Source organism: Odocoileus virginianus, chromosome 7 (genome assembly GCF_023699985.2).
Source record: "Odocoileus virginianus isolate 20LAN1187 ecotype Illinois chromosome 7, Ovbor_1.2, whole genome shotgun sequence".
Classification (NCBI taxonomy): Eukaryota; Metazoa; Chordata; class Mammalia; order Artiodactyla; family Cervidae; genus Odocoileus; species Odocoileus virginianus.
In genome coordinates, this window is record NC_069680.1 from 513,478 (window position 1) to 536,107 (window position 22,630).

The window sequence follows — 22,630 nt, forward strand, 5'->3', positions numbered from 1 at the left end:
AATCAACATTTTCAAAGAACCCCAGATTACGATGTGACTACTTTTGGGAACTCCTGCTTTAAAAGACAAGCTTAAATGTCAAGCAAACAAATACATCAACAGAAATGGGAAGTTATTCATAAATAAGAAACATTCCTATATATGATAAACAGGGAAGGTTTGTTTTTTTTCTGGAGAGCAAATTACTTTCTTTAAAATACAGTTTTATTTTCTGATCATAAAAATCAGAAATGTTTATTAAGAAAAAGATTCTCATTTTAGACATGCTAGTCTTTCAGACTTTTGTCTAAGTACGTATGTATAAATATTTTTGTTTTACAAAATTAGCACCGTAAAGTATATGTACTATTTCGTAGCCTATTTTATTCACTAAAAATAGATCATGAGTATTTTCATATGGCAATAAGGACTGGTCTACTCAATTTTCAGTGGTTGTACAACATTTCAATCTATGGTTGCATAATTGATTTAACTAATCCCCTATTGTTGGGACATCCCCCACCCCATAATGTTTAATGAGTGGAATTATTGGGTTAAAGTTTATGAACATTTTTAAGGCTTTTGATACATATTAAATAGCTATTTGCCCCTCTCCAACTGTCTCCCAGTTTATATTCTCTCTAAAAGTATTTGAGAGTACCTGTTTTTCTACACCTGCAATGGACTACCTGGGATTTTAGTTTCATTCTACCCAGATTGCACATACCCCTTTACAGTAAAACTTGGTCCTTAAATTGAATACATGACTACAATAGAGGCCTTGTGCAGTGAGAGATGTCGTATATAAATAAAGGAAGGCAAGAAGACTGCATTATTCTTTAGATGAGAATAATGCTAAAGTTTCTCATAGGTCTGTTATAAATAAGAGGAGTGACTGAAGATCAGATCACCATAAAATCTTATCTATATTAAGGAGCTTTCTAATTGGAAACTTGGCTTATAAGCTAAACTTGGCTTATAAATCAAATTAGAGAGGTAGAGAGGAAAAGAATACTTGGGGGCATTCCTGCCTTAGAAGAGCAGATGTGCTCATTTCTGGTATAAGATCTGTCAACTACAAATTGGCACTTACCAAGAGCATTGCCAATGACTGAACAACAAAGGCATTTGCCATCTGCCTCTGCGGAGATTGAACCCTGCTGCTGCTATAGCTGTTGATCTTCAACAACCCCTGAGGGAGTTCAGGGTGGAGTGAGGCACTCTGTGCTCCAGGGAATCTGATGGGACAGGTCTTTAGATAATTGGATATTTTTTTCAGTTTCAGTTCAGTCCTCAGTCTTTGAGACCTTATGAGCTGCAGCACACCAGGCCTCCCTGTCCATCACCAACTCCCGGAGTTCACCCAAACCCATGTCCATTGAGTTGGTGATGCCATCCAAACATCACATCCTCTGTCATTTTTAGGAACAGACTGTTTAGGTACGGATGTTTTTAGGAACAGATTTTATGATCTCAACCCTTGCATCTCCTCATATCTAGAGAAGCACTAAATCCCTTCATGGTGATATCAGATCCTCATGACTAACAAAAAAGCCTTTTGTAAAATGAGTGCTTTATGGTATTGAACTCCCCCTTCACCAAAACCTTATATATTTTTCTCCCACTGCCGCTTCGGAGCAGACTCTCAGAGCTATCTGAGATGCTGTCTCTCGGGCTGCAGTCCTCATTTTGCCCCAAATAAAAGTTAACTCACAACTCTCAAGTTGTACATCTTTTTTTAGTCGACAGATCTCATATACTGTAGTTTAAAAACGTATGGTAGATCACAATGAGACCATTTTACACCCATTAGGATGGCTAAAATAAAACCAATAGCGAAAGGATGTGGAGAAGTTGGAACCCTCATATACTGCTGGTGGCACAGCCACTCTGGAAAGTAGTGTGGCAGTTTCTCAGTAAATTAAACATAAAGTTGCCATATGGCCTAGCGATTCCACTCCTTCAGATAGGTCCTCTGTTTTCCTAAATGCTGTCCTCTGGTCATGAGCAGGTGAGGATCTGTTTAGCCAAAATAAGCAGGCTGCCTCAGAACTTCCCATGGGGAAAAGTGAAATCTGATTCTTCTCCTTTCTTCACTTAGTCTCTAGGTTGAGAACTCCAAGCAGTAAGAGACACAGGATAAGAATGGGAAAGATGGAGCCTTTTTGAGAGTCTGCTCCTCTGCTAAATGCCATTTTGAAGGGAAAAAAGAAGTCAAATGGATATTTCCAGTCAATTCTGGGTTGGCCTCTTGGAGGCTCTGGCTTCTGGGTAATGTCCACAAAAGTCACCACAGTTGTCAAAGGTACTTCTGTTTCGGGCGGGGAATCCTGCAGGAAGAATGTCCATGACAGGTCAGTGCTTGGCACCCATTCAAATAGCCCTCCAATTTGAATGTTATTATTACTTCCCTGAATAAAGACCCATAACAAACTGCTATGTAGTTCTCTTTCGGAGACACAGGAAATTAACTACTTAGCAACAGTTGCACCAGAATTGTGACCACTTAACCTACCAAAAGACTAACTCCTACCAAAAGACTAACTTCCCCTTGGGAAGCTGGCCTGATAACAGAGAAGCCACTGCTTCTGTTACATGTTTGGCAACTCTACCTTATCATGTCCCAAATGGCTCCAGGCTCTGAAACAGTATACATGTACTAGTGTATGTAGTAGTAGCAATTTTCTTCCTTCTTTAGTTGTAAAAAGAAACATTAAACTTCATGGAAAAGGCAAAGAACTTCAGCAATGTAGATTCAAAAAAAAATCTGATTCACAGAATCTCAGGGTTAGAAAGGATCCTCCTAACCACTCACCAATCTAAGTCAAATGAAAACGATGCTCCCAGGAAAAGGGACCTTGTCAAGCTGACTCAAGTATCTAATCTAGTAGATGTAGCTTTGGGTAGATATGGTTGCAGCCTGAAGACTGGAATCATGTTTATCTAAACTGAATTAATTCCCTTTGTTCCAACTCTGTTCACCAGGCAAACTTTTGATTATAATTTGACAGTAAGTAACTATCTTGTTTCTGTCTTCCTTCACTCTGATGCCACATATTATCTCAGCTTTGGCCTTTGGCAACAGTAAATGTCAGGTTCTAGGAACATAATTTTGCTTGATATAACCCTTCTATAGATATTTTAAAAATGAATGTGGGGCCAGTGCTGTGATAATTTTGCATGTCATACTAACTCTTTGGGCTTTTTTTTTTTTTAAACAATGAAGTTCATGCAGGGCTTGGTATACAATTAATGTAACTTCTGTGGCTCTGAAAGACCCACATGCATTCCAAGTACAGCCAGCTTAGGCTGAAGATGTCAAGGGCTTCCTGATTCCAGCCAGGCACTGAAGACTGGCTGAGACTAACCAGATTAAAAAAACAGGGAGGAGTTTATTACTGAAGAATAAGCAATAAACTTTCTTTAGACTGTAACTTACCAAAGGATTTCCTGTTCAGACTTTAATTTTTCCCTAGGAACTTCATAATGGGGAGAGGAAGTATATTCAATTTTTGGAGCAAATCTTTTGCAGTTGACATTACTGAAATATGTTAATACTGTTGTTTAACCTCACTGCAGAATGACTGATGAGCTATATAAGCTGGGATGGCTAGAAATACTTTAGGATGGAAAATAGAAGAGAGAATGAATTTTCTGCCTTGTGTTCAGTGTTACCTAAGAATTGATTTAATTAATGTGTTGTTCTGACTCATTTCAGAGCCTTTGGGGGAGGGCAAGTTTTAAACTGCCCACAAGCAGGAGGAGTTGTGGTTAAAACTGGGGTACTGAACTCATAATGGAAGAGTGCAGTTATACATTAGGAAGCTCCCTGCTGCACACTCAAGTCATATCCACCTGCCTAGTGTTTATTAGTGATAAAGCTGGAATTCTGATCTCCATCTGACTCTTTTTAATTGGTTTCAAACTCAGGTAGGGAAGTGTCATCAGCTCCTGCAAACTCTCAAATCAGGGAACTTTTGGTCATTCTATGAACCTGAGGTCATTCTATACTGAGAACAGATCTCTAAGATAGCTATGAGCCCAAGAAAGCAACTTTTAGGTTCATGTCTGAAAGTGAAAGTTGCTCAGTCATGTCCGACTCTTGCGACCCCATGGACTGTCCATGGAATTCTTCAGGCCAGAATACTGGAGTGGGTAGCCTTTCCTTTCTCCAGGGGATCTTCCCAACCCAGGATCGAACCCAGGTCTCCCACATTGCAGGCGGATTCTTTACCAGCTAAGCCACAAGGGAAGCCCAAGAATACTGGAGTGGGTAGCCTATCCCTTCTCCAGTGGATCTTTCCAACACAGGACTCAAACTGGGGGCTCCTGGTTTGCAGGTGGATTCTTTACCAACTGAGCTATCAGGGAAGCCATCTACTTAAATATATAGTTAAGTCTACAGTGGTGTTTCATGGCTGGGAAATCCTGCATATTTTTTGTAAAAGTTCTTTGAATTGGGTTGCTTTTTACAGACTCACTCAGGATATAGGCTCATCAAGAGCTATTAAACTTGATTTTAGGATGACAATGTAAAGGTATGTCTTCTTTCTATATATCTTAAAACCACTCTAATAAGAAACAGATACAAAACTCCATCTTCACTGAAATGGAGAGATAACATAATACATGAATACAGAAAATAGATGGAAGCAAGGTTTCACAGAGGGTTAGAAGGCCAAACCTAAAAGCCTTCAGAAACTAGAAGACGATCTCTGTAGAACCCTGACTCAGTAATAGGAGATAAGAGGGAGGTAGGGATGAGGCAGGGATTAGAACATGATTACTGAGTGATTCCTCCTCAATGAAATCAGACAACCACTCTTTCCCTGTTTCAACAAGAGACTGGAAAATTTAAACCAGAGAAATTCTAGATTTCAGGATATATAGAAAGGACAGAGTGAAGGATGAAACAAAAAATAGGGAAATTACTCTGTATAATGAAATACCTTGCCCCAGTCTGGCTTCAAAATGCTGAGAGATGCTCTTATCCACATACCCTTTAGTTAGGGGCCAGCAGGGTTGTTTTGTTATTTTTTTTCTTGAGAAAAGTAATAGTCCCAACAAAAAGACAAAAAGATACTGACATCTGGCAGTCCTATAATCTTGTAAAGGCCTAATTGGTACAAAAACATAAACAGCAGAGTACCATGTAAATATACTATTTACTTAATGGCTTTGTTGTGCGAATTCAATACTTATTTAAAAAATACTTATAAGAAATATTACCAGTGCCTGTCATATAGTAAATGTTCAATAAATATTTTTCTATTATTATTATCATACAAGAAGATGTAAGTCTACACAATGTTTTGCTTAAATTCTTCTTTATTTTGTAGTTTGCTCTTGGGAACATTCCAAAAATTTTGCTATTTTACTTTTTGTAGTGAGAGGAATTTAAAGTGTTTCCAAAGCTACATTTATACAATGAAAAGTCATTTTGACAGTTCAGTTCAAACTTCAGACAGCCTTCACTTCAAGGTGTAGAAACACAAATACCTACCAGCCTAAGCAGATAACCTAAATGAGAGAAGTGGGGCAGGTAAGGGTGGGTAGCTGCAGGCTGTGTGAAGGAAGTATTTTATTAGTGGCAATCACCATTCAGTATGGCTTCCCTGATATCTCAGTTGATAAAGAATCCACCTGCAATGCAGGAGCCCCTGGTTCGATTCCTGGGTTGGGAAGATCCACTGGAGAAGGGATAGGTTACCCACTCCAGTATTCTTGGGCTTCCCCTGTGGCTCAACTGGTAAAGAATCCGCCTGCAATGTGGGAGACTTGGGTTCGATCCCTGGGTTGGGAAAATCTCCAGAAGAAGGGAAAGGCCACCCAAGTCAGTATTCTGACCTGGAGAATTCCATGTGTATAGTCCATGGTGTCGCAAAGAGTCAGGCACAACTGAATGACCTTCACTTTCACCATTCGGTGGCAGATTTTATGCCATGAAGGAGGATCTCTTATCACCAGATTTTTCAAGACAAGTCAGAGATCTGGATGTCAAGGTAAAATTTCTTTATTTTTAAATGCTGACACAAATTAAAAAAAAACAAAATCTTTGCAAATCAAACAAACCAGTCTACAGACTAAACAGGCCACAGGCTGCTACTCTGCTACTCAGCTTTAGTTTTATGCCATTATTCAGACACACTAAGCTGACTGACACAGCCTGGGTGAGACCACTGTCAACTACAAACGTTCAAAGGATGGCCCGTGGGGTTATCTTCTGCGGAAGAACTGCAGAAGATATACCTTCAGCAAAATATCTCCTTAATTAGCTCCTCCTTTTATTACTTTAGACACTTTGGAACATGTATACTAGTTTTCTTTGAATAGGCTCTTGCTATGATGAGAAAAAATTGCACAGGAAGTCCTGAGAGACAAGCCTTGCGGATAAAGGGAAGTGATTTAAAATTAAGGACAAATAATCAGTATAAACACATAAAGAAAAAATGAGTGCCTATGTGACTTCAGGAGAATATTTCCATTCAACACTGCAGTAAAAAAAATTTCAATACAGATGATAAAACTATTATAGAAAGAATTATTTGCATTTGCTTAACTTTTTGTGATATGACACTATTGATTCATAACTCCTCCTACAAGGGCATAGTATCTTTCATGGAAGTGAGCTTCTCAAGTGAACATTTTTGTATAGTCAAAATTACCTTTGCAAATCATTTAAATCACACTAAGTAAAGACACATGATTTGGTATATCCCAAACCACCCCTCAAAATTAATAAATTCAACAGAGTTAATTTTTGCTCCACCACTGGAATAGAAACTCTGTCTTCAGTTATACATGAATGAAGCACAGCTAGAATTCTCAGCTGTCAACCACTTAGGACAGTTAGATGTGAATGACTGTAAGTGTGATTTTGTAGAGGGACAGACTAACCTGAAAAGCTAACCTCTACTAAATACTAGAAAAATACAATGATTAAAAATACCTGGAAAAGACAGAGGCACTGGGTAGCTTCAATGCCCAAGAGAACCAGAGATTCAGGAAAATAAAAAGAACAATCCTGTAGGTATCTTCCCAAACTACACAGGTATTCATGAATAAAGATACAGTTCATAAATATAAAACAATAGATTCAGTGCCATATCTGTAACAGGTTAAATGAATCTTACAGAAAGAGTTCTGTTTTATTCAGTAAGTCAACACAGAAAGAACAGAACGTTCACATTAATAGTTTCTGGTAACGAGTTTGGACACATTTATAGGCATAAAGAGCTAAGGTGCTCAACTTGTGTGAGGGAAGAGGTATTTTACTTCTGACTTAAATGTAGTCTCTAGTTTCTTTTTCTGGGAGGTAAAAATCAATGACTTACAGGTAACAATTTCAATTAGTTTTAATTTCCATTAAAAAATAATAATCTGGCATGCCAGTTCATACATGAAGTTCACCAGGACCTAATCATTTTATTTTTGAACTTCCCTTAGCTGTAGGCGGTTGCTAAAATTGTCCTAAGGCGCATCATAAATAGCAGGTATATGTTTACTACATATTAAAATTATTTATTTTAATGGAGTGCAATCAGCCAAGAATTGATGATTACAAACTAGCCACAGTAACTTTAACAGCAACCAACAGGCGTGGAGACTAACAAATGTGTGACTGTCATTGAATATACAGGTATAGAATATCTTTTCTGTGGTTGAATCAAACAGTGTATAGTAATTATAATAAGATAATTTAAAACAAAGTAACCTATACTGTAGTCATGAAGTTTAAAAAAACACAGGGAAAAAATATAGATTGTATTTACCATGAAATGTGTTAATTTCAGTAACCAGGCAGGGAGGATCTACTTGAAAGTTAATTGTTTCAGCTCATTCTGACCAAACATTAGAATTTTGGCTGGTAGCATAAATTGACTCTCAGGAAGTTAAAAAATTAACTGGTCATCAAATGACTGATATAATAATCAAGGCTTTTCAAGACTTACCTGTATGGACTGGAATTGGTATAGAAATCGGGCTCCTGACACATGAGCTTGTGGGTTGGATTGGAGGCCTATATATGCCCACAGAATCTGGATCTCCAGGGAAACTGGTATGACACAGCAGGAAGTACAGTGCATTGCCTGCAGGAGAGTAAAGAGGCATTTGATGTAATTGCTGATGGTTGCCTATAGTTATTAATATTTACCATGCATTAAGTAGCTGTTGTTTCTTAAACATTACACAATAACAGAGAAGACAATGTGGCTTAGGGAAAGGACACAAAAGTTCATAAGAGGTCATATTATTGTTCAGTTCAGCTGCTCAGTCATGTCCGACTCTTTGCGACCCCATGGACTGCAGCACGCCAGGCTTCCCTGTCCATCACCATATCCTGGAGCTTGCTCAAATTCATCAAGTCGGTGGTACCATCCAACCATCTCATCCTCTTGTCGTTCCCTTCTCCTCCCACCTTCAGTCTTTTCCAGCATCAGGGTCTTTTCCAATGAGTCAGTTCTTCGTATCAAGTAGCCAAAGTATTGGAGTTTCAGCTTCAGCATCAGTCCTTCCAGTGAATATTCAGGACTGATTTCCTTTAGGATGGACTGATTAGATCTCCTTGCAGTCCAAAGGACTCTCAAGAGTCTTCTCCAACACCACAGTTCAAAAGCATCAATTCTTCGGCACTCAGCTTTCTTTATGGTCCAGCTCTCATATCCATACATGACCACTGGAAAAACCATAGCTCTAACCAGACCTTTGTTGATAAAGTAATGTCTCTGCTTTTTAATATGCTGTCTAGGTTAGTCATAGCTTTTCTTCCAAGGAGCAAGTGTCTTAATTTCATGGCTGCAGTCACCATCTGCAGTGATTTTGGAGCCCCCAAAATAAAGTCTCTCACTGTTTCCATTGTTTTCCCATCTATTTACCATGAAGTGATGGAACTGGATGCCATGATCTTAGTTTTCTGAATGTTGAGCTTTAAGCCAGCTTTTTCATTCTCCTCTTTCACTTTCATCAAGAGCCTCTTTAGTTCCTCTTCGCTTTCTGCCAAAAGGGTGGTGTCATCTGCATATCTGAGGTTATTACTGTCCATAATCTTAAAAAAGATAATATTCTAAAATGGAAATACTAAAATATAAAATAAAATGGAAATACTAACATAGAAATAAATAAAACATAAATAAGCCCATGTACGATGGTTATAAGAAGTGCTCAGTGAGTGGTGGAGTCGCTATTGTGGAATGCCAGAGCAGCAGCCATTTCTGGTTGAGGATGGCTTCATAGAACCGGGATGAGTAATATGTGATGGAGGAAATGGTGTTTAAAGGAAAATTTAGGTAGAGAGATGGCACATCAAATGGTATGCAACTAGAATAGCACATGATGCCTTTGAGGGGCAGTTACTGATTAAGTACAGTGGTTACTGTCTCCTATGTGCCAGGCATGTGTGAGGCACTGGCCCTGAGGAGACCACTTGAGTGAAGCAATGGATCTGAATGCACGAACAGGGGAAAGATTAAGGAAGGATGTTTCAGGGTTAGATTATGAAGCCCAACTAGGCAGTCTGACTGCAGGACAATTAATTCTAAGATGCAGGAAGGACTGGTGGAAGTGAGGACATAAATCAGGAAGTTACAATAACTTAGCAGAAACAAACTATCCTCAAATATGCCTTGCTTTTCTAACTTCACACTTTTTGTTTATAGTAAGACTTTGACATAGGCAATAACATGTCTAAACTAGGAGTAGGGGAAGACAGACCATGTTTATGTTCAATTTATTAAGGAACTGTCAAACTCTTTTCAAATTGGCTCTACCATTTTGTAGTCCTACCAGCAATGTCTGAGGGTTCCAATTTCTCCACATTCCTGCCAACTCTTGTTATTATCCCTTTTTAAAATTGTAGCCATCCCAGTGGGTGTGAATTGGTATGTCCTTGTGGTTTTGCATTTCCTTAATGGCTAATGATGTTGACTAACTAATGACCTTTTCATGTGTTTGTTCCAAATATTTTAGAACAGTTTTCCTTTCATTTATCCTATCTATATTAGGAAAATTTTTCCATGTTATCAAATATTCTACAAAAATGTGATTTAAAAATGTAAACAGTAGGTTTAAGAATCATAAAGAGTAAATTCCGCTATAATCTCAATCCTGGTCACTAACCATTTCTTAATACTCAGCTATGTATCACCCCAAACCACATTCCCCAGGTATGGCTTTATGAGGTTTAAGAAAACTTAATTTGACTACAGTTGTCCAAAGGCTGGATCAAGTACGTGTATCTACTTATCCCCCAAGTCTCACTAAAAGTATACAAGGAATAAAGTCATATAGTGCTGAGAAAGGGAAAGGGGGCACTTTAAAAAATCTTAGAGGAAAGGCCTTTCAAAGTCTGAACCAAAATTCAAAAGTTGAAAAAAAAAGACTGATAAATCTCACAATATAAAAATCAATTTCTGTATGGCATAAAAACCATAAACAAAGTCAAAAGACAAATGACAAACTGGGAAATAATATCTACAAATCACATAACAGAAAAGAGACAATTTCTCACATACTCAAAGATTTTCTACAAGTCATAAGACTAGTAATTCAATAAAAATGGGCAAGAGATATAAACAAATCATAGTGAAGAAAATAAGAATTATTCAACTGTATGTCAAGATACTCAGCCTTACTCACAGTAGGAGAAAAAGAAAACTACAATGGGATACTATTTTTCATTTATCAGATAAGCAAAGATTAAAAGCTTGATAACCCAGTATTGAGGAGCGTATAGGTAACAAGCCATCCCACAGATGGATAGTGGGGCTATAAATAGGTACAACCTGTATGGGAAATAAATTTGCAATATTTATTAAAAATTTAAATGCATATACCTTTGGATCTAGCAATTCTACTTCTAAGATTTTTCATATAGGGGCTTATTTTCACATGTACAAAATTGTGCCTGAACCAGGTTATAAAATGCTACACTGTGTATAACAGCAAAAGGCTGAAAACAACCTGAATGTTCTGCCTAAATAATTTATGCTTTATCTATATAGTGGAATAAAATGCAACTATACCATGCAAAGGATGAGGAAGCTTATTATATACTGATATGGAACAAACTCTCAAGATCAAGTGAAATAAGCAAAGTGCAGAGCAGTATTTATGATCTTATATCATTTGGATTAAAAAAAGATGAGTATGTACTTGTGTAAGGAAGGAAAGAAAGAAATAACTCTGCCTCTGTGGAAGGGAAGAGCTGTCTGAGAAAGAGTTTTATTTTTGTACTTTTGGAATGTTAAGCCAAGTATATGTATTACTTATACAAAAAATAAAAAGCTTAAGTGAAAGGAAATAAAATTAAAGATACAGTTGATTAAAGCCAGGAGGGAAAGTGAAAGTGAAAGTCACTCAGTCGTGTCTGACTCTTTGTGACCCAATGGATTATATAGTCCATGGAATTCTCCAGGCCAGAGGGGGCAAAAGAGGAAGTAGATTTCTTTCTTTTACTTTGACACACAAATTTTGCTATTTTACTTAGACTGGAATCAAGAGGTACACCAGCTGAGCACTGATGTCGTGGCCACTGGAAAGAGTAAAAACAGAAAGAGCTGAATGAGATTTCGTCAGGGGTAGTGGGTATTGAAGTTTTTATTTTTCGCTAATACTGTTCTCTAGACCTTCTACCTTGAGATTTTTCTCTAAGTAAGGAAAGTTATATATATATACCTGACCTGAAATGATGACTTCAGATGGCCATGATTTCTTACAGTCTTTCTTTCTTTTAGGACAACCACATTATCTTTCTTCTGTGACAACCAAACCAACTATGGAAACAGGTCTGGTTTTAATCTTAATAAATAAAGGAGGAAAGTAAGCTTTTGTCAGAATGTGCATTTCTTTCCTTACTGAAACACTGTAGTTCCTGCTGAGGATCCCGGTCCACTCTCCCTTCTGGGCTGGGTCAGCATTTCCAAAGATGGCAATGTGCTCTGGTCTGGGACTTCCATGAAGAGTCTGATAAATCTCCTGCTGCAAGTGGCTGCAGTCCACCCTTTTCAGCCTGAAAGGAAACACCACAGAGCCTGGAGTCCAATGTTAACATCATACTGTAATTCAGTCAAACATTAGAAATAATATCAAAAAATAAATTGTGGGAAATAACCCTTCATAGGTATAAAAGACTCAAAACAAAAAAAAAAACAACAAAAAAACCTCTTAGCAATATTATTATTTAAAGACTATTCCTAACATTCTCTGAACCCTAATTCAAAATATAAAAGTTGCCACATCATATATTCCCTACAGGTAGAGAAAAATATGTTAGAAATGATGTGGAAGCGAAGAATTACCTGAGCTTGCATCCAGATATTGCATTCACTCCAAATTGTACTTCATGTCTCTTAATAGCGCAAGTTCCATCACCCTGGCTCTGTAAGAGGGTCATCTGAGGTGGAAAGTGATGGTCAAGGAGATCATAAAAGAAAAAGTAAGCTGATTGGAAAATGTATGCTTCTTAATATTTGCTTAACACTATTGGTACTTCACTAATACCATGATATTATTCAAGTAACATTTTTGTTTCCCTCTGGCAATGAAAACAGAGAGAATTGTTTTTCCAAAAATGACCATATACCTTAAATATCTCATTAAAATAAACACAATTAAGTCAGGATCCTCACCTTCAGCCAGTCTAATATAAGTTCTAAAGCCTTTGATAGCATCTGTGTTTGAGAACATAATACATTAATAGTTTGGTAAAGGAAGTCCTCGGGGCTTCCCTAGTGGCTCAGTGGTAAAGAATCTGCCTGCCAATGCAGGAGACATGGTTTTGATCCCTGGGTCAGAAAGATCCCCTGGAGAAGAAAATGGCAACCCACTCAAGTATTGTTGCCTGGAAAATCCCATGGACAGAGGAGCCTGGCAGGCTGTAGTCCATGGGGTCTCAAGAGTCAGATACAGCGACTAAACAACAACAAAGGAAATCCTCAATACCTAAAAAATGGGGGAATCACAGAATTGGAAAATCCAAAAGACCAGTAACTGAAGCTTTGCTCATTAGGCTGCAGTAGGCCACCCAGATACCCAAAAAGGATACTGAGTGTCTTATATCACCACTTAGAACCAGGAGTGGCTTTCCGACAATATAGCCAGGATTCCCACTTCTAGACCCGGTAAGAGAAGCAGCTGTGCTCTGTTGGAAAGCCTGCAGAAAGAGTGAAGGGAAGTCAATATGGAGAAAGTCATGCTCTCACTTTTCCAATGTGGCCCCATACCCTTCCTTAGGACAATGCTGCAGGTTAGCTGCACTGAACAATCTGGCTTCCTTCCACAGTATAGCATTTTGCAAAAATTGCTCCTCCAGCATCTTTTACTTTTTTTAATTCACTAAAATAAATCCTTATTCACATCCATCTAAACACTACTTCTACCAAGGATTGCAACTAAAGATCTATCAAAGATTTCTCAATCCTGTTTTCCAAAATTACTATTAACTCAGGGCTATGTTCAGTGTAGCCAGAACCAGAGGAGTTTAAATGTAATTCAGAACTATATTTTAATTAACTATAGATGTTCCACAGATGAACTCTGAGTGACATGGGATCTGGTGAATCATTTGAGGGTACAGTTGAGAAGAAACTGGACTCTGCTGTGTTCAAAAGGAAAGAAAGTAGAAGAAAGTCAAAAGGTGGTGATCAAGACTAGAAACTTAGATTAAGCGGGACATGAATAAAATGCTGAATGCCCAGAAACATGAAAAAAGCTAGTTAAAGAATTTGTGTGGGATGTTAGCTGAGTTTATGATTCAAAATGACTATTTTAAAAAAGTGTTTGGATTTGTGAGTGAAGTCCTGCTTTGCTGGGGGAATATGCTAATGAATAAACATTGCTGAATCCTTATCACTCAAAGTTAAATTACAGAATGTTAAATGTTGAGACTTCAGTTAACAGACTGAACTAGGTCTTCATATTCTTATTCTATCTTGCATGTATTACAGAAGCAGGGGAACTATTTCTAACCCATACTTCTTTCTTCTTGGTCCCCTATAAGAGAAGAATCCTAACCCTGAAGTGAATGATGAAATCTTGCTGTAATGAAGTGCCTGGCTCAACAGTCAGGTTCGTTTGTCCAAAACTGACGGACACTTTCTGGATTCCAAAAGTCCCATTGGTTTCTATCTCATAGATGACCTGAAATACAAAAGTAGAATCAATTAATAAAAAATATTTTGTGGGCCAATTATGTTTAGGACAAATTTCTTGTCTTTAAGGGTTTTACTATAACTGAATAAGGGAACAAAATGGTGACTATAGTTAACAATACTGCATTGTGTATTTGCAAGTTGCTAAGACAGCAGATTTTAAAAGTCTTCATCACAAGAAAAAAAATTGTAACTATGTGTGGTGATGAATGCTAACTTATTGTGGTAATTGTTTCACAGTATATACACATATCAAATCATTATGCTGTACACCTAAAACTAATTTATATATCAATTATATCTAAAGTAAAAAAATAATTGGATGAGGGAGACTAAAAGTGTTATCTTAAAAATGCCAAATACAAATACTATGAAAAGATAAAAGTTGACTTCATATTATATCTACACATGAAAAAAGAAATTGAATAGAGCTCTTTGAAAGAGTTCATGGGAGGGGTGAATTTATGGTAAGAATTGAAAGGAAAGAAACATAAATTTTGACTGCATGCAGAGAAAGTGAGTAGGAGCACAGGCAGAAGTGAACATGGAATGGAAATCTGGTTTACTCTGCTTTCACCATATCTGAGGATGAGTTAAGATGGTAGTTGGAGATGGAAGTCATAAAAAGGTAAAGGTAACCTTAGATTTCTGAGCATAGGTTTTAAAATGATGCTTTCCAATAATTCTTACTTTTATTTGTTGATTAGAAGAGAGAGAACAGAGGAAAAGAAGTTGACTAGTCTATTTCAGACTTTCAGATGATACTGATTTTGTCAACAAAAGAAATCGTGGTCAGTAAAAACTGGAACAGATTGCACATGGGCAAAGAAAGAAGAATGATAAATAATCTTAATATCCTGGACATGAAATGACAGAGGACAGTAACAATGGAAACGACTTAAACACATTGGGAGGTAGGTGATGGGCTCAGTTTTTGACATGTTAAGTTTCAGATAATGCACAAAAATTCACATGGGATTGGTCTGGTACTTAATGGAAGATGAAGCACCTCTCGTAATGCTGATCAACATACATTAGTCCAGAATCTGACGTCAGCATCCCTACCTGGGAAACAACATTCTGACAAGTGTTTCCAGCCAACACAGGAGAGCCAGCCTGTGAGACAGGTGTTACAGGCACCTGGAACTGGAAAGGGAAAGAGGCAGAAGAAAGCATTTCCTCTTCTAGCTTATGTATTATGCTGAAATGAGTATTTTTCCTTTTTTGACAATCACCTTCCTTTCTCCTTCCATTGCCAGTCTACAACTTAAGGTCAAAAGTCATTGTTACTCAACATTTCCCAAATGTATTTTTGGGAACATTACTTGTACTAGATATAAAACAAAGGCTCCTCGGTCAAATAAGTTTCAGAAATACTGTATGCGACACGTCCCTTTTAGAGATTGAGAAGGCTTTCTAGTATATTAAAAACCTTAAGAACTTCATCCTAAATATAAGGTTTAACTTTATTTAACCCAAAGTTTCTTAAACTTAGCTAATACCTTATGTACTCTTACTTCACATGATATTATACAGAACACACAGACACTGTTTTAGACTCATTCTTGAACAGCTTGACACATCACACATAATTCTCTTTTACCATGACAATCTACAGTGAAACTGCCTCAGATGCAAAGGAATCAAATATTCTCTTTTTCTTTTTCCTGATAAAAAGCATCATACCTCCATGTTCTGCAGATCACTCATACCTCTTGGAACCTAGTATAAGAGAACAGCAAGGACATGAGTGTGCATGTATATCTTACATAAAATCTCCAGGAGCTTGTGGTTTCACGTTTGTGGGAGAGAAAAAAAAAAAAAAATCAACTTTTTTTTTCTACCTGATTCTTCCTTACACTAAAATGCCAAGAGCAGATTGAGGGGAGTCTAGATGGACTGCGATGCCCACCTTCTCTGAGCAGAGCTCTAACAAACAACAAAAGCAGGAAGTTTTGGTGAAACAGTGATGTCTCCCACTCCTACCTCCCCTAGAGAATTCCATTAACTGGGAGGGTGAGAATCTTTCATCCTGGCTACCTAACCTTACTTCTTTCATCTTCAGATAATAGGGCTTCTTGTCCTTCTGCCTTTTATGTGGCTCTTAGGCATTCTGACTTCCAGTTCAGTGCTTTCCCCACAACCCGAAAGTGGGAAGCATGGTGACTTTTAAGTCCAGTGGTGACAGTGGGGAAAGAAGGGACACCCACCTTCAAGACTGTGAAATTATAGTAAGAGGCAGCATTGAGGGCAGGATCCGAGGTACAACTATCTGCCAGATTCTTGAAGAAACGAGCACAGGTTGTACTTTTACTCTCCAGGAAACCTTAGAATTAAGGGAGCAGTAAATAACAAAGCCTATTTTTAAGTTGAACAAAAAGGGTAGCACTGGTGTTCTGGACTCACCTGCAGGATTGCTCTTAGCACAGAGCCCCCCAGCTCCGACTCCTACAGGCTGCTTCAGCAAGCTTATTACAGACCACTTGGGGAAGTAAGTCAGAATGGGGTCACCAGCCTAAACAAAGTAGAGCAGAAATTTATTCACAGTGAGATTGGACTGAACTCCACCAGAAAAGAATAAGAAACAAAAGTTAACTCAGTAGCTTGTTAATGTGGACAATACTTCCCTCCAAGAAAGCTGACAATGGCTTACCTAGGTAATGGCTAGGTAAAGGTAATGGCTTACCTTAACTTGGAGGTGGGCACCTCAAAGATACTAGATCAGTTGTCACTATGAGGGGAAAAGCCAACCAAACAATCCATCCCCTTCCCCAGGCTCACCCTGTAGAAAGGTGATGGTGATTGGGTTTGGGATGTTGAAGTGAATGATTCACCTCCAAACTCTGTAGCCAGGGCCTGGAAGTTGGTTGCATTGACCTTTTGGAGCTTCTGGAGATAGTTTAATCTTGCTAAAATATTTTTTAAAAGAAAGATGGTTTAGATAAAAGAAAATCATTCATTTTTAAGTATCTGAAATACCAAGAAACTAGTCTTTAAAAATAGTTTTATTCAGGCATAAGATATACACAGTAAAGTATGCAAGTGCACTAATCTTAAGCATAAGCTCAAGAATTTTTAAACATTTATACTTTTTTTTACTACCACTCAGATTAAGTTATAGATTTTTCCCAGAAGTTCCCCAATCAATGTGCCATCTTCAGAAACAATAACGATTTTGATTTCTATCACCTTATAGTTTATTTATAATCTGGTAATTGAATTACTGTTTAAGTATTAAGATCTGAGACAAGAATATGACCAATGAGTGCCAGTCAGTTCCAAGTCTCTTATGTCAGGCATATGTTAAGGTTAGCAATCTATGATGAACATAGGAGTCTTGGTAATGTGTGCATCTGTTCCACTCTAAGTGAGTCTCTAGTACCACAAAATGGTACTGTTTTCATAGGAATATGGCAGGGTTCGGGACAATATCTGACTTGTCCTCTCCAAGTCTTCCAGTTTCCTCTATATTTCAACTGACTAGTCCTCATAATAAAGTTTCCATCTTTCAAATATATGGATTTGTCATCTTTTATTCTTTTCACATTATAATTTCTACATTCAAGATTTTTCAAATACCCACCCAAAGGGTATTTTGGTAACAATTCTATAACTTATATTATAGCAATGTACAAATCTTTTCAAACTCTTGCAGCCATCTTCTTATGGCACTTCAGAACCAGGAAAGAGATGCAGATAAAGGCTTCTGACATAGTCTCCTGCCCAGAGCGTGGCTTGTGATGAACAACACTCTGCTTTACCGTCCAAGTTTTCTGCTAACTTGAAAAAAGAATGTAGCAGACAATGGTCCATACTAGTTTCTTTCATTCTTCATAATTATGGTCATTTGAACAGATTCAAAAGGAAATTAAGATCTGCATCTCCAAAAGCTAATATTACATAAGCCTGACCTTTATCCTCTGTGATCATAGGGTCCTAATCACTTGACTTTTCAGCTTTCTGATGGAACAGGAAATGAAGAAAACTCTGAATTGGGCCTTTCACACTACTCACTTTCTGTATATCTCCTAGGTGTGTGTTATTCAGAGTCTGGTGCACAGACTAGCAGCCCCAGCATAACCTGGAAGATTGTCAGAAATTCAGAATCTTAAGACACACTTCAGACCTACTGAATGAGAAAGTGCGTGTTAGCAGGAAGATCTCCCAGGTGATGTGTGTGTGTATTAGAGATGGAAAAATCTGCTCTGTAACAGGTGATGCTAAGTTCCTGGTCTGCAGACTACCATCTTCCATCTCTGATCTGAAATCTTCACATTTTGAAGCTTCCAGAAGCTGTTTAATATACTATTCCTTTCAGAACTCATACCCTGAAAACCACATGGAAGAAATACTTACCTCACTAAAAAAAAAAAAAAAAAAAAAATGTAGTTACATCTATCTTTAGAAATGAAAGAAGAAAAGTTAGAGTTAAGCTAAAAAAGAAGTTGAGATAGAAAATATCCATCTGGACATTTTTTCATGGCTTAACTGAGTAAGAGAAAGTTAACCTTTTGTCTCTCACTTCAGTACAGGGATATTGGAGGTAGTGATGGTAAGCAGGAATCATGCACCTAAGGAGCATGGGTAAGGTTATAAATAGAATTTTTGCCTAAAATTTCCAATATCATATATGGAATATTACATATAACAGGGCTTAAAGGTATTTAGACTTAGACTGATACAATTTCAGGTATGGAAGGAGGCCAGAGGTCCTGTGGCCCAATCCCATTAGGATTTTTGGATCCTGAGAGGTAAATGAGTTGCAAAAGGCCACATAGCCATCTGGCAGAGCCAGAAGTAGATCAGAGATCTTCTGATTCCTGGTCTAGGGTTTTCCCCACTTGGTCAATGTTGTACAGTCTCAGTCGAGGGTTTTCCCCACTCGGTCAATGTTGTACAGTTACTGATGGTCATTATCAACAAATATTAAGCACTGTGGACAAATTCATGGTCCATTCTTTCTATGTGCTGACAATTTACCTGGGGAGACACAACATTCATATAAGATGACAGCAATGCAAAGTATTCTGTATGTCCTAAGGGGATTCAAAGCAGGAAGGCCCTCCCCCCACCAAAAAAGCAGGAAGCCCCAATTTGGATGTTATTGCGATATCCCTGGAGCATTTTCACAAGGCTGGAACTAGAAGGTAATAGGAAATTTGGGAAGTATGGTGTAGCTGCAGCCTTATTTTATACCTTAATTTTTTTGGTCGCACCTCAAGACATGCAGAATCTTAATTTACTCACCAGGGAATGAATCTGGGTCCCTGCATTGGAAGCACAGACTTTTTACCACTGGACCACCAAGGAAGTCCTGCAAACTTATTTTAAAATGGAACATTTGCCTTAATCCCTTTATCTTCTCACAAACTAAATGGCAGCAAGGCTCTTGATAACTGCTTCCAAATTGAAGTTCCCCAAACCCAAAACTGGTTGTTTTAGGAAACAAACATAATTTTGCAGTTTATTTTCTAACAGTCAGATGAAACCAGGATAAGCTGACTTCAGAGTATAAGGAACATTTAAGTCTTTTATGTGAGAACATTATTTTTCTTCTTAGACAATAAATTTTAAAAAGATATATCAGATGTATATCTTTAGAAATGTTATCACCAGCAAATTTCTATTTAAAAACTTTAATACCAACTACTTTTCATGTTTATTACACTCTGCAGCTAATAAACTGAGTGCTTTCACATTTAGGATTAGTGATATTTCTCTTTTTCCTGTTGAAGAAATAAGCCTGGAAATGCTAAGGGATTTGTCGAAGTGTGCATGCGTGCTAAGTTGCTTCAGTCATGTCCAACTCTTTGTGACCCTATGGACTGTAGCCCTCCAGGCTCCTCTATCCGTGGGATTCTCCAGGCAAGAGTACTGGAGTGGGTTGCCATGCCCTCCTCCAGAGGATCTTCCTGATCCAGGGATCAAACCTGGGTCTCTTGCAACTCCTGCATAACAGGCAGGTTCTTTATTGCTGAGCCACCAGGAAAGCCCACCAAGTCTGTGCAGGAGTAAGTAGATGGAGAGCTGAGACCCAAGTCAAATGCTCTTTCCCCTGTGCTGTTGCCTCATGAAATAAAAACAAGGTTGATATAGACTCATTTGTCAAAGACATTCATTCAAATATTATTTGTTGCCTCCTATGTCTGGCACTGGGAATTCAGTGAGTGTCTTCATAGAGGTTGTAAGAAGTCGGGGATATAGTTTATCTGTAACTACCTGAGCTAAGAGGGTGGACAGAAATTACAATTTTCTATGGATTTTCTGATCCACAGCCAATAGGGCAAAAGAGATTGCCAATGTTCACCAATAAGAGAAAAAAGAGAGGGTCGGGGGACAGGTAGAGGATAGGAATGATGACCGACATCCAATGGGAGGAAAAAAGGTTTAAAAAACAAAGAAAAGGAAAAAAAAAAAAAGGAAAGGAAAAAGGTCAGAGACTAAGCTAACTCTCAACAAATGTCAGGCAATACAAATAGCCAACATATTTCTACTCACAATTGTTCACATGGACACAAAACTGCTTGATTCCATTTGAATCCATGAAAACTCTTGAAGGAAATGGGGAATTACTCCTGAAGATAAGAGAGTTGTCTACGCACACCCAACTTGAAGACCTATGAGGAAACCGGAGGAAGAACAGGTACATTTAGAAGGAAGGTTATATCCAAAGAAGGGTGCCCCACCGCTGTCTGTCAGATGCCAAAAAGATTACTCCTTGGGCAGCCACGGGACAACACGAAGGTTCTGTTCTACTGGGCAGCCGTGCTTTAGAGCATCAGAAGAGGGACAGCGCTCTTGGGAAAAACCAAGGGAGTTCCATTCCTTGGAGTGGACGTGGGGATGGGAGGCACGAAGGCAAAACTCTTCCTACTTCCAAATTATTACTTAATCCCCTTTAGGATTCAACCTGAACATCGCAGCTCACCTCACGCTGCCTGGAAGGCAGAAGGAGAAAACTGTCCTCGGATGGAGAAGATAGCAGTCACCGTCGCAGCAGCAATTTATATCGCAGGCACCGGGAGTCAAGTCACAGACACAGATCGGTAGGACTATGAAAGTACAACATAAAACACAGCGAGTGCGGTGAGGATCCCCAAACTCTTCCAAGGTCCTTTCGACAGCTCCATTCCTTACTTTATGGGAATTCACTTTGTTATACACAGAATTTTGGATCTAAGTCGGTAGTTTCCATCCCCACATCCTTTCTCCTCACCTGGGAAGAGGCTCACGGTCTTATTCTCCAGTGTCGAGGAGGTTACGACAGTAGGACCCACCGTAGATATCCCAGGCACCTCCGAGGATTGAAGGGTCCCGCCCTGCGTCCTTGGCCCCAGGTACGAATGGGTGGGCATTGCCCTAGACGGAGACGGAGAGGGCTGAGAGAGGACCCTCTCGGGGACCATCAAGAACACCTGCAGTAGCGAGAGCTGCAAGCTAAACATGGGGCAATACAAACCACCCTCACCCAGCCCCAAAAGGTTTGGGGTGGCTTTCAGCGGTCGCTAGACGCGTCGCTAGAACGTGGGTGGGAGGAGTCGCGTGGCGTCAACGTCATCCGTATGCGCCTACCCATTGGCTCACGGCGACGGCCAGGAGCTCTTCAGCCAATAGAAGTCGGCGCTGTTACAAATCCTCAGCATCTTTCAGTCCGCGCCCTCCTCCTGCGACCTGGCCCTGTAAGGTCTCCGTCGCTTGGCAACCGACGGACAGGCGAAGGAGCCCTTGCCTCTTCTCTCCGCTGAGTGGCAGTAGGAGTTCAGCCAAATGCCGCGTGCGGCTCTACTTCGCCTCCAAGAGGCCTTCCTTGATAGAGGGAAGCCCCAGAGACTGCAACTAGAATTGCGTCTTTTCCACTCCGGATTCTAACGCTGAGAATCCTTTTCTAAAGGATATTCTCAAGGAAGAAAGTACACTGAAGGTCACATACCTTAAAAAAAAAAAAAAAATCTCATCTAAGTACAATATTTTTGGGGGAAACATGTTAGAAAGATTCAGCTCCTTCAGTTTTAACATTGAAAACATTTTCTTTAAAAAATAGCCAAGGGACAGAGAAGACTTTTTTTTCTTTTTGCTGTTATTATAAATCGCAACCTTTTTTTTTTTTTTTCCCCGACTGCGTCGTGGCTTGCGGTTCTCTGACCAGGGATGGAACCCAGGCCTGTTTGATAGCCAAGGCCCACTGGACTGTCAAGAAATTCCCTAAACTGCCACTTTTTGTAGCCCTCTTTAGAAAATTTTGTTTCTTTCCCATTAGTGCTGTGCCTCTACTGACTCCCTAATGCAGCACTGGCCAATAGAACTTTCTGCAATGTGAGAAATGTTCTGTATCTACACTGTTCAGTATGGCAGCTTCAGGCTATATGTGGCTACTGTGCACAGGAAAAGAAAGTGAAAGTAAAAGTCGCTCAGTCGTATCGGATTCTTTGTGACCCCATGGACTATACTGTTCATGGAATTCTCCAGGCCAGAATACTGGAGTGGGTAGCCTTTCCCTTCTCCAG

The 22,630-nt window shown here is 38.9% G+C and overlaps 1 protein-coding gene across 3 annotated transcripts; it reads right to left on the reverse strand.

Moving 5' to 3' along the window:
- Window positions 1–343: 343 nt before the first annotated feature.
- Window positions 344–21,786, reverse strand: TCTN3 (tectonic family member 3). 3 transcript variants are annotated; one of them, XM_020883460.2, is made up of 15 exons: window positions 21,699–21,786; window positions 21,343–21,485; window positions 21,055–21,178; window positions 20,625–20,743; window positions 16,908–17,035; window positions 16,533–16,641; window positions 16,337–16,452; window positions 15,813–15,848; window positions 15,192–15,272; window positions 13,990–14,115; window positions 13,022–13,129; window positions 12,276–12,370; window positions 11,833–11,986; window positions 7,932–8,069; window positions 344–2,309 (listed from the first exon to the last, which is right to left on the reverse strand). In XM_020883460.2, exons 2-15 carry the CDS (start codon window positions 21,479–21,481, stop codon window positions 2,073–2,075), a joined length of 1,710 nt encoding a protein of 569 aa, XP_020739119.2. In that variant the 5' UTR covers window positions 21,482–21,485; window positions 21,699–21,786; the 3' UTR covers window positions 344–2,072. The 3 variants fall into 3 exon arrangements, with proteins under 3 accessions (XP_020739119.2, XP_020739117.2, XP_020739118.2); XM_020883458.2 differs by lacking the exon at window positions 21,699–21,786 and having other exon boundaries at window positions 21,343–21,675; XM_020883459.2 differs by lacking the exons at window positions 15,192–15,272; window positions 21,699–21,786 and having other exon boundaries at window positions 21,343–21,675.
- Window positions 21,787–22,630: the final 844 nt, after the last annotated feature.